At 37.6% G+C, this 12,470-nt stretch overlaps 1 protein-coding gene across 1 annotated transcript in view; it reads left to right on the top strand.

The window, feature by feature from the left end:
• CRYBG1 (crystallin beta-gamma domain containing 1) overlaps window positions 1-12,470 on the top strand; it is a 45,006-nt gene that overhangs the window by 14,778 nt on the left and 17,758 nt on the right. The window contains 9 exon segments of the mRNA XM_027632187.1: window positions 54-216; window positions 1,146-1,285; window positions 4,455-4,581; window positions 4,912-4,947; window positions 5,357-5,499; window positions 5,743-5,869; window positions 5,959-6,104; window positions 12,042-12,168; window positions 12,348-12,380. Of these exon segments, the coding sequence (XP_027487988.1) occupies window positions 54-216; window positions 1,146-1,285; window positions 4,455-4,581; window positions 4,912-4,947; window positions 5,357-5,499; window positions 5,743-5,869; window positions 5,959-6,104; window positions 12,042-12,168; window positions 12,348-12,380 (1,042 nt within the window).

Below are 12,470 nucleotides of genomic sequence, written 5' to 3' on the forward strand. Positions count from 1 at the left end.
TGCAAATCACACTTGATAAAGCACCATTAAAAATCAGAATTTTTTATTTTAAGCTGGATACTCTACGAGAAACCAAATTTTGAAGGCCCATCTATTCCATTGGAAGAAGGAGAGCTGGAACTCCCTGATATTTGGGGTGCAGGTACTTCTGAAGAGCAAAATGGCTGCAAATCTGTAAAGCCTGCAGTGATTGGTTCAATAAGACATGTTGTTAAGGCAAGTAATATAGGTAAAGAAAATTTTGTATGGATCTTAAGTGATGTCTTATACTGATACAAAGTGTGATTGGTGTCTTAGGTCACAAGTGTAATGTGAGTTACAAATGCATGAAACAATTTTCTGTGTTGAATTTCTTGTTTAATCACAAAATGCATGTGGGGGCTTTTGCACAATGGGAATTATGGTAACATCCACTGGAAAGATAGGGCAGGAAAGTGTATTTTATTGGAATAGCTACATACAGCATATGCTTTGTACCCTGATCAGGCACAAGAAAAGCATCACAGAAAACCATCAGTTATTCTGTACCTGTATGTTGCTTCCCCCTCCAATATAAACCAAGTTTATACTCAGTACAAACTTCAGGGTCAAACTCCAAACCTTGCTTGATATTCAAGAAATGGCCCTGTATGTGCAGACTTACAAGTGAGTTTCACACGTGGTGGAACACCTTTCTGCATGCACTTTTAAGCTACCATTAAGCAGTTACTTATGCAGGTTGTCAAAACAAGCATGAGCTATAAAGTTATTTGACTAGGAAAGGAAAAAGGAGGACTATATATTGCTTGTAACTACAATTCTTGTTTAAATTGAAGTTCTCTTCAAGGATGGCTTGCTTAGTGTTATCTTAGGATTTAATTTGCTGGAGGAGATCTTAACTGATGAAAGAAGATGCATTCCTGCCTAGATGGCAGAAAGTAAACAATGTAAATGCTGTTTAGAGATTGACTGACTGTCTTGGTCCAAACAGAGACAGGCAAACTGGCTTAGCTATACTTTTATTATAGGCATCTAATAGCAGTAGTAATTGACGAGGGGGAAAACAATTTAAAATAAGCAGGTGTTTCAAAACTGATTAAGTTATCCACAATAATTACAGAACTCATAGCACAGATTAAGTGATTATGGCAATCTTCATTTTTCAGGATTACAGGGTTTGCCGAATTGATTTGTATACAGAGCCTGAAGGGTTAGGAATCGTGACTTCCTTTTTTGATGACACTGAAGAAACAGGGGTGTTTGGCACCACTCAGAAGACTTGTTCTATTAAAGTACATTGGGGCATGTAAGTACGTAGTTCTCTGTGAATGTGTAATGCTATGAAAGGAATTTGTTTTAAACCATTGGTTACACCTGTCAGACATACAAGCAGGCTATATTTATTCTAGTCCTATATTTCAGTAGTATTTTGTTGACAGTAGCATTAGTGCATCAGTGTAATGCTTCACTCTTGGAGAGGCTGGCCTCTTAGAATGTTTTGTTAGAGCCAAGTTTTTATTCTGTTTGCATGTAGTAAATACCAAATAACCCCTGTATATTTGCAGCAAAGGAATAAGTTTGCCTCTCTTGCTCTTTTTCATTCAGGCACACTTACCATAACTGTTATGATAAGATCACATTTCCTACTTTCTTTCTTCTGAACTTGAAATTGTCATACTAAAAGAAGAAAAAAATTAAAGTCCTTCTGTTAAAAAATAAGGCTTAATGCTTTACAGAGTTGACATATGACATTCCTGTATTTCACAGGGCATTTTCATCTGGGTTTTTATGGTGATGTTTAGGACATGTATTATGTCACCTGAAAATATCTCGCCATTTGATTTAGGAGGGTAATGTCATGAACGAAGAAAGCTTTTACGATAAAGGAGACCTCTAAGGAGCAATGCAGGTGCTATACTAATGTTAGTTGTGATGACTTAATAAACAAACTTTGTAAAACATTATGGAAGATATGCCTCAAAGTGGTACTGGTGGTACGCAGAAGAGGGAGACTGTTTTCAGAATAAGTGAGACTGGAACCACTTTCCATGATGTTGGGTCCTGCTGAACAGGGTCTATAGACCTTGGTTGTTACCTGATAGCCGTGTTCTGTTTGGGCACTGACAGCACTTGCTGCAGATGGTCTAACTATCAAAAAGTGCCCAGCTAAAGACAGGTGTTACATACCATTGCAAAGATGTATTCAAATATGCCACATGATATATAGGACATTTTAGTTGTTAACAAAGGGTATTTTATTTAATTAAATAGTTACACCTTGATTTCTGGAAAAAAAATGAAGCATTTTGGTATATAGGCAAATTTTAAGATGTCCAAGTAGTTGGTTCTCTGACAGGAAGTTATTTCTGATGAACTGCAAGCTTAATCCAAATTACGTGTCTCCCAAGAATAATGAAATCAGATGTGTTATTTGGAGGTTGATTATTAATTCACTTCGTCAACCTCTCAACTTTGTTCCTGTCTCTCATTTAAAAGCTATCTGTGAGTGGTAAAATTAAAAAAAAATTTGAAAGGAGGCAAAGCCTACGCACATCTCTGACTTGTCTGTCTTTTGCATCAGTGTGACAGCATTTTTTGTACTAAATCAGTGTAAACCTTCGTAGTCCTAATCTCTCTCTGTTGCATTTGGATCCCTTGAGGGAAAGCACCAGAAAGCAAAGTAGATTATTTTTCAACTATATTTCTCAGATGTCTGTTCATTAGTCCAGTTTAGAAAGAAGTCACTTGCATGAGAAAGTCTGTAAATTGCTGCTGCTTTTTTGCATGTTGCAGGGTTTTGTTTTGGGGTTTTTTTGCCTTTAGTTTATAGGCATGGCAAGTTCACTGTATTGGCCGTGAGGGAGGCTCTGATTCTGAATCACCTTACCATGTGGGTGTGGTTGTATCTTCTTAAAGTTTCCCAGTGTTCATGCTTAATTGCTGTTTGTTAAAAGCTGCCAACAAAAATGAGTCAATGCACCTTTATCTTCTGACTGTACTCTTCCTTGGTCTTTCATGTGTTTCAGTTCTTGGAGTGAAGTTAGAATCATAGAATCATTTAGGCTGGAAAAGACCTTTCAAGATGATCCAGTCCAACTATTAACCCACCATTGCCAAGTCCAGCATTAAACCATGTCCCTAAAGGCCATATCTACACATCTTTTAAATATCTCCAGGGATGTTGATTCCACCACTCCCCTGGGCAGCCCGTTCCAATGCTTGACAACCCTTTCAGTGAATAAGTTTTTCCTAATATCCAGTCTAAACCTCCCCTGGTGCAACTTGTGGTCATTTCCTCTTGTCCAATCCCTTGTTACTTGTGAGAAGAGGCCAACCCCCACCTGGTTACAATCTCCTTTCAGGTAGTTGTAGAGAGAGATGAGGTCTCCCTGGAGTCTCCTTTTCTCCACACTAGACAACCCCAGTTCCCTCAGCCACTCCTCATAAGACTTGTGACCAGCCACAAGTTGAGGGCTCGCTGAGCAGTGTGAATACAGGGCACACAATATACCAAATGTTCAGCTACAGACAGTAGTAAAACTGAAGCACCTTGTTTGTTTCTTGGAGCTGTGTACCTGCAATGAAACTATACCAACCTGTGCAAGTTTACATCAGGTTGGAATTTGTCTTTTAAGCATGATAAAGTGATGGGTTATTTTAATATCTTTTTGGTATCACCAGATTTATACATTATAATCCTTACATGAATTAAAGGGTTGGCTGCATAAAGTGTTCCTGTTTATGTGTGTTTTACACTGTTCCATGCTGTACTTCTCAGGGATCAGTAAATTTAAATGGAAGAAATACTTTGACATCCTTATGCAGAGATCAGCACTATGATTCTTTGTTTCCAGCAAGTGATTACTGGCTAAGATTTTCTTGAAAAAGCTTTGAAACACTACTCTTGCTATCCCTATCAAGAATTCTGGAAGTTATGTCATTCAAAGAAGATTTGTTAGCAGATACAAACTGTAAGGAAGTAGATTTCTAAGGAGTTGTCAGGTTTTCCTGTGTATTAGTAAATAACATAAGTTTAGAATTTTTTCCTGAATAGGTTTGTTATCAAATCCAAAGTCTAGGTTAGTAAAGTTCTTTAAGTTCTTGCAAATTGCTTCTGCATTTTAAAAGTGCTCTAAAAAATAGTAGAATAACCCTAAATCTTGATATTTCAGCCTAAAACATGGGTTGCCTTCAGATAAAACAGAGTCAAATTTTTAACTGTTCATTGTGATGGTTTGTTTTGAGGTTTTTTGCCTGTTCAAACAAAACGTGTTATTGGTGGTTCCTGCACAGGCACAGAAGTTTGTCAGTATGCCAGCTTGTAATTGGCAATTTTGATGGTAAAGAAACAAAGTTTTGTTACAGATACAGTGATGTCTTTCCTGAAGTAAGCATATTGTTTTGTTCTTTACTGTTCAGAAATGCTTTGGGGTTTTTATCTTTTGCTTTTTTCCCCTCTACGCCCTCTACTTTAGATGGCTAATTTATGAAGAACCTGGTTTCCAGGGAGTCCCTCTAATGTTGGAGCCTGGTGAATATCCTAATTTAGCATTCTGGGAGAAGAAGGAAGCCTACATTAGGTCAATGAGGCCCTTGAAAATGGTAAAATACTGTTCTTACTTGCAAGTTAAATGACCTGTGTTTATGTCTTGGAAATAATGTATTAATGTGGCTAGATTTTTCAAGATTTACATAAATGTAACTTTAAAAACCCCAAAATTTTTAGTCTATAAAATTCTTGAACGTTCAACATTTGATTGCATCCATTTCTGCCATTAATCTACTTCTTATTTTTGCTTCTGCTCTTCAAGGAAGATTTATCTTAATCCTACCTTTTTGTAAAGAATCAACGACTCTTAGAGATGCCTATAAATTGTCTAAGTATAGACAGCTTATTTTTTTTTCTTCTTTTTTTCTTTTTTTCTTTTGCAGGGTGGTCGCAAAGTTGAATTCAGTGGAGAGCCAAAGGTAAAAGTCAGTGTTTGAGTGTCCAAAGCTATTTTACAACACAGGAACTGCAAAAACTATGTATGGGTAGATAAGTATGTCTTGATTGTGTACCAGCTACCGGTGGCTTAGTGGCTAGTCCTTTTGTGTGGGACCACACCATGAAATTGCAATTTCTGTCAGGTTTAAGCATCCATCGCATACATATGTGACAGTATTAACAGCAGTCTGGATAATGCAGATTGGTAATGAATATTCAAGCCCCCAAGTTGCATCTCTAAAGGAAAGACCTCTTATGGAGAATAGAGAGATCCCACTAGTTGGTTTCATCATCTTGCTTTCTACCTATGTGCCCATGCAAAAAAACCTGTTTGTTGTCAGAATTTATCGTGCTCTCTGCAACTTTTCTTTTACTTTATTTCCACTACAGATAATTGTTTATGAGAAACCTTTCTTTGAAGGGAGACATGTGCAAATAGAATCAGAGATCTTTATGCTTGATGACAAGGAATCAGAAGAAAAGACGAGACTTCCACTTACATCAGTGGGATCCATGAAAGTACTGGGAGGAGTGTAAGTCTGGAAAAATGGTATTTCCCCTTCAGCTGAAATAGTAACTCCGTAGGCTGGAAATTACCATGGATAAATTCAGTACTTGTTTATTTTATCTGTTTTCCTAGTTTTTGGGTTGAGGTATATTCCTGGGTTAAATTTGAAAATACAGTGAAAGAACAAATATCACACATCTGTATCTGCTTCATAAAAACACGGAGTGGCTCTTGTCCATTTTCACATGCGGACTCTGTTGTTGTTTAGTTGGGTCGCTTATGAGAAGCCTGGGTTTGAAGGCCATCAGTACTTGCTGGAAGAAGGAGCGTATCGGGATTGGACAGATTGGGGTGGCTATGATGAGGAGGTGCAGTCACTGCGACCAATTGTTGGCGTAAGTTCCAAGAACATGTTGTAGGCATCTCCTGAGTGCTCTGAGATGTCGTGGCATTTTCCTTATGGTGCTTCTCTTTGTTTTAACAGGACTTCACAAGCTCCCATATGATAATGTACAGTGAAAAAGACTTTGGATCAAAGGGTTCCAATATTAATGTGTTAGGAATTATTTCCAATTTGAAAGACACTGGATATGGGCTGAGGACACAGTCTATAAATGTGTTAAGTGGCATGTAAGTGATATTTTTAATCACTGTTTAATTTTGCATGTGCTATTCTTTTTAGAATTTGATAGTATTTGCAGATATTTTTCAACACTCTGACTTCTAATGTCTGTGTCTCCAGGTAAAATTTTCTGCCCTTGACTGCAGAATATGAAAAGTAAAGTTTTTGTGACTGTGTACATTAAATCATCTTTCTTCTCATGATAAGATGATCCCAGGAAACGCTGACTTATCAATACCCAAAGTATGAAAGTATGAGATGACATTTCATCAGAGAGGGAGAAATAGCTTGTTCTTGTGGCTGTATTTCATTTTAAGCATTTCAACAGCAAAATTGCTATGAAAATATTTGCTAGTTTTGGAACTAATTTCCAGGCTTCTTGCATTTAACTACAGGCAGATTCCTTGCTCTTTCTCTCACTTGTGTGTAAAATGGAGATAACTCTTACCATGCTCACTTATACATTCTGATATTAAGGAGAGTAACTGCTCTGAAAATTAACGTTGCTTTTGAATTGAATGCTCTAGATTAGGGGTGGTTTAGTGCCGTGGTGTTTTTTGTTGTTTGTTTGGGTTTTTTTTAACACAGTTGTTCCCAAAATGTTGCATTGGCCATGGCCATTAACAAATCCAGCTCTTCAACTCTTTGTGCCATGAGCGCTATCACATGCCATTGATAAGCTGATAGACTTTGTTGTTTGATTTGTCTAGTACATCAGTTGCAAATTGAGTTGCACAGCCTTGCAGACTGTATCAAATTATTTCAGAAATACAGACAAGTATTAGCAATCATGGCTGCAAATACACAAAATTAAGCAAAGTAGTAGAACCAAAAGAGTGTGAGATGTGTAGTCTGTCTCCCTGCCTAGTGTGCATGCAGGTGACTTGCTGAAAGTTCTGCTTACCGAGCCGCTCCCTAAATCTTTCTGTGTGTTATCTGTGCAATATCTCTGCAAGTTTTGTCTGGATAAAGGTTGCAGAATCAAGCTCAGTGCATTCCGGAGGAATGCTTTTAATTTGTATATGAATATGGTGCAACAGCAGGTTTTTTTCTGCCTGGTGACCTTTGAAGCCGCTGTGGTCTTTTGTCTTCTGTAATATGCAAGGGAGATTAATGGGAAAGAGTCACCTCAGAAGGTTGGGAAACAAATTGTGGGTTACCTATCATGCCCTTTGTGTAGTTGTTCTAGTAAATGTGTCTGTTGCTGCTGAGGTAGAAATCGTACTTGAGTTTGAGTATTGTAGTAATTAAGAGTGACTCTACTACTCTGATGGCAAAGGTGGATAGAAGTCATTATGAACAAAACTTGTCCCACAGACTCTGCCACTGCTCCTGTAATCTTCACCTTGTAGTCTCTGAAAGATGTAATTTGTAGCAATAAGCTTTTTAAAAATTTAGATGCATTGTTCATAACAGGTGGTTATGAACCTTTTCTTTCTTTCCAGAGAGGTTATGAGTATTTGGGGGTTTTGTGGTGGTGTTCTTACTAAATGTTAATGTGTCAGAAAGCTTGAATGATTCGTGTTAAGTCATGTTTGGTAATACAGTGCTTTATTTTAAATGTTAACCATCTGTTCAGGTAGAAGATTTTTTTTATATCCTTCTTTCCAAGAAATCTGTCATAGAGCAGTAAATAATCCATTGAGCAATTTACTGAGCTGTTTAGACTGTAATGCAGACGATGACATAGTGAATTGTGACAGATTCAGTAAAAGCTTGTCATAATATTTCAAATAACCTTCCTGGTATCGTACTGAAAGTACTTCGTTAAAATAAAAAGTCAAAAATATAAGAAGCCCTGAGCCTTTCATTGCAGTTTTTTAACTACAGGTGTCTGGGGTAAGCAGTTAGAGCAGTAACAGATGTAACAGATGATCTGTATTTCCCACATAATTAAAATTAATCAAATGATTGCTCTGTAATTTAAAGGGTATATCAAAGAAAAGAAAGCCTGACACTGCAGTGCACAGATACTGCTGAACAAGTTCGGAGCTCAACTGCAGCTCTAAACAGTATGCTGAAGACAGCCCAGCTCTGCATCTGGGGAGTGAATATTCTGTTTTGGCGTAATTGAGCACTAGCTGTATTAAAATTTTCAGCTATTTTGTTTCTAAACTATGTTTCTAAGCAATATTTTAATGTCTTTGCTAAATCCATTGTAAAGACAGCCTGAAAAATTTATCCTAAGTATTGAAGTATTGACTTCTTTAAAAATGAAAATGTTTTGCTTTTGAGCATTCTTCAGAGACTGGACAAACATAAAATCCAAAAATTATTTTTCTGGCATTAGTGTGAGAGTAAGTAATCCAAACTGCCTGGAAATAGGAGAGGCTTTTCTTCTTTTAAGTAGAGTTTGATCTTTACTTCTAAATTGGCAGAATGTGAAGTGGCGGAAAATGGAAGTATTTACTAGCAACAGGTAACACCCTTTACAAGTTCAAGCAAGTGCTAAAACCAACTGTTGTACAATTTTGATTTCCTCTCTGCTTAAAAGCTCTTCAAACTTATACTTAATAGTGATCAAAATCACAGGAATTGTACACCTGCAATATGCCTTTTCTTTATCCGTAAACACAGCAAACTTTTGGCAGAACTCCTGAAGAAGCCTCTGTGTTTTAGTTAATTGTCTTAGAACTTGCTGGAAGATCTTCTCCGGATTTTTTTTTTTTTTTTTTAATGTAGGCATTTGTTTACTGTAGTTGTGTAATCAGCCTGGTTTTCCCCTAGTTACCGAGTAATTAGTCCACAGCGTAAATCTGGCTGCTTCTAGTGTACCTATGGATAGTGATATTAAGGAAATAATTAGGTGTTGAGTAGTTCATATACCAGAAGAAACCAGAAGGTAGTAAATTTAATTGAGATGCAGTCAGGGAGGTAACATGAGTGAAACTAAAGAGACACAAGGTACAAGAACAAACCTCCACTGGGTGTAGAAAAGGCCAAGAGCCCTTCAAACAAAGCATCCACTTCTCCCTATCTCTGGACTGATGTTTGGCAAAAACCTTAAAAGGAGTCACAAAATGAAAGTTCACAGGTCCCTTGGATACTAGGAATCACAGTCACAAAGGGGTATGATGAACCTGTTTTCTCTCTTTCCTATAAACAAAATTTTATTCCCTCATCCTCTCTGTTAATCATGCTACAAATCTGCAAGTGCCAGTTAACTTTTTGGTGCCCCCTCCCCACTTCCTCCCAGAGTTAGAGAAGGTGAATACTGGGCTAACCATGGGCAAAGCTGATTTTTAGTGAGTTACCTATGTCTGGATTATTTTATTGGCTGTTCTTCCTGACCCTGTTTGGAGCTGCACTTCCTTGCCATCATATGTAGAGGGATTTGGAGAAAGATTCTCTGTGGGTAATAGTATTAACAATTGGTTTCAGGGGCATGGATGGTGCAGAGGAGTCTCCAGCACCATCCTGCCAGCCACCTGGGATGAAGCTGTTGCTCAGCCTTGCCAAGGCAATTTGTACAGCTGGGGGTTACAAAATCTGTTGTGTTAGGAGAACCTGCTCTCTGTGGGGCAGGGTGGTTGTTGCCACACTGCAGAGCAGTACTTCAGTTTTTGTCGTGCCTGGCAGCTGGAATGTTGCTCTCCTGCTCATATATGGAGGCAGTGTCTTGCTCTCCAGGCCTTTCAGTTAAGTCAGAAGTTGGATTAAAGCAGTGCTCCATCCTAGGGTTAGTCTTGAAGTCTGACAGGTTTGGCTGGTACTGAATTCAGCTGCCTGTCCTTCATGTTGTTATTACTAACTTCAACAGCTTGTACAGACTTCTGAATGAAGTGGAAAAGCTCAGGTATTTCACCATTAAGGCCTGACCCTAGAAACTCCCTAAGTAACTTCATGGAAGCAGAGTACTTATTTAAATTCCATTTATTTTAAAGTAAACATGTGCAGCTCAGATTTGTTGATTACTTCTGCATTCAAGCTTCTTTTTAGATGGGGGAAACTAAACTGCTATCAAGAGATTTTTAGGAGGCGTCTGATGTGTTTTATAATTCACTTAGTATCAGAAACACTTGCTTTCATAGATGTCAATCAAGTTAAACTGTCATGCACCATAGTTGTACCCTGACATTTGTACATTGGAAAATCTAATGAATGTCTGCTGAAGGAATTATTTAAGTAACCCTTTTTTAACTGCTTTTGGTATATGTGGTATACAGGTATAGACACACCTGAGACATTTGAACTGTCTGCTCAATTTATTGTACATACCAATGTCTCTTTGATGAATTACTCTGAGGTGATTTTGAAATGGGCCTTGAAATTTGCCGTGAGTAATTAGTGCGTAACAAGTTAGAATAATTGATTATATCTGAGGCAAACCAAGAGATGTGAATAGTGATGTATGTGAATCATTATTTGAGCGTTTGCCATGGACAAGTAATACAAAGTTCATACTCTTCAGCACATACATGTTGATGCAGCTTTATTTCAGTTTGAGGTTATCCCCCATCGTATATCTGGAGATACTCTGGCATTTGTACTTGGAATAAACTTGCAGTTTAGTAGAATCCAATTGCTTGACACACATAGATCATTTTATGGTGAATTTAGGTGGTGAGAGTTATCTTCCACTGCAAATTATAAGTTCCATACCATTTTACTGCTTTATGATATGAAATTTTTTGTTTGTGTTGAAACTCAGTAAGTTTCTGAAGCCACTGAAAGTGGGTTTTGGCATAACCTAGTGTATGCTCATTATGCACCACATTTGCTAAAATTGAAAGTTGGTTGACTATTAGTGGAAGATTTTCTTGTAGAACCAGGAACCAGCAAGAGGTCCTGATCCCTGCATAAATATAATTAATGAAATTCAGCTGCTACTGTGGCCTGTTCTCATATGGGCACAAAAAACAACCAGTCAGAAAAAAGACTGTAAATGTAATTATGGGAGAGGGAAAATCTAGCAGTGAAAGGTAAGAGAAGTTATGCAGGTTATCACAAAATTAAAGGTAGTACCAATTGAGGGAGTGCTCTTTCTGGGCTTTCAGTATGGAACCAGGGTTAGAAGAACACCATAGCAGAAGGTTCAGTGAATGATTGCATGTAGTAGACTATGCATAGCAAGGCTGTAACTGATAGCAGATACTTCAGACTGGACCTAAAGCACTGCAGGGGTAATTTAACATTGGAGAGAGATATGTAGTAATTTGGTTGCTTTTTAAGTGTGTCATCTCAAAAGCTGAATGTCTTTCAAAAAGGCATGTTCTGACTGAGAAGTTACGGGCTTGATGCAGAACTCTTGAGTTTCTGGCCTCTGTCAGGCATGACATCTGATTAAGTACTTATAATAATGGCTTTGAATTTAAATACATAAATCTGGTCAGATTTGTGATGGTTTTGATGCTTAACTTTCAAGGGTGTTCTTTCTGCTGATGTCTCTGATTCCTAGCAGGGAACAGCCCTGCTCTCATTGGTATTTATGCCTGTTGTTGCAGCTCAGCTTTCTATTTGGGTGTGTGTATCTGCTTACACACAACTGAACTGTTGCTACAGGCAATATTAAAAGCCACTATTCCCATCTTTACTGCCCAGATGACTCTGAAAGTTAGTTTTATCCAAAAAGCTGTATTCTGTTATTTCTAGTTTTGTGTTTTAGAGAAGAACTTGTTCTAGGTGAAATAATAGAATTGTAAAACATCTCAAAATACTCTTACTGTAGACAGCTTTTAGGATATCTAGCAGATGTCTGAACTTGTGGTCTGCTTTAGCTAATTCACTTTGATTTGTATTGACACAGTAGCACTAATGGAAGTGAAATTTACATGGAGTGTGCAGTATTAGATGCACTGGTTTGTTTAGGGTTTTAATAGCATCAGTTTGGCACTTAAGAAATTTTTTACTTGTTCTTACATTAAGACAATAATGAATATACACATTTGTGTTTTGGAAATGTAGTGTGACTTCTACTGATCACCCTCCTCTTCTTTCTCTTTTAGATGGGTGGCTTATGAGAATCCTGAGTTTACGGGGGAGCAGTATATACTGGCTAAAGGGCTATATCCCAGCATTGAGGCATGGGGGGGAAAGAATTCCAAAATATCTTCAGTTCAACCCATTGTCATGGTAAGGACCTAATTTTATTCTTCTTTTGCAAGTTTCTCTTAAGTATTTGGAACTATACTTTTTCTACCAAATTCAGTTTATTTACATTCTTTAAACAATAGTCGATAGTAAACTTTGGTATGATATTTTATCACTGTTGAAAATGTTTTTCCCTTTTTTTCCCCTCAAAACTTTTGCAGGATTTTGTTGGAAGTGAAAGGCGCAAAGTCAAGGTAAGGTGCTTGTCTAAGTGCATGAAACATACTGTATAGTGACATGTAGGTAAAGAAATGGCTTTTTGTCCAGTGTAACACCCCGGTATT

Source organism: Corapipo altera, unplaced genomic scaffold (genome assembly GCF_003945725.1).
Source record: "Corapipo altera isolate COAL_440 unplaced genomic scaffold, ASM394572v1 2b, whole genome shotgun sequence".
In the NCBI taxonomy this organism is placed as follows: domain Eukaryota; kingdom Metazoa; phylum Chordata; class Aves; order Passeriformes; family Pipridae; genus Corapipo; species Corapipo altera.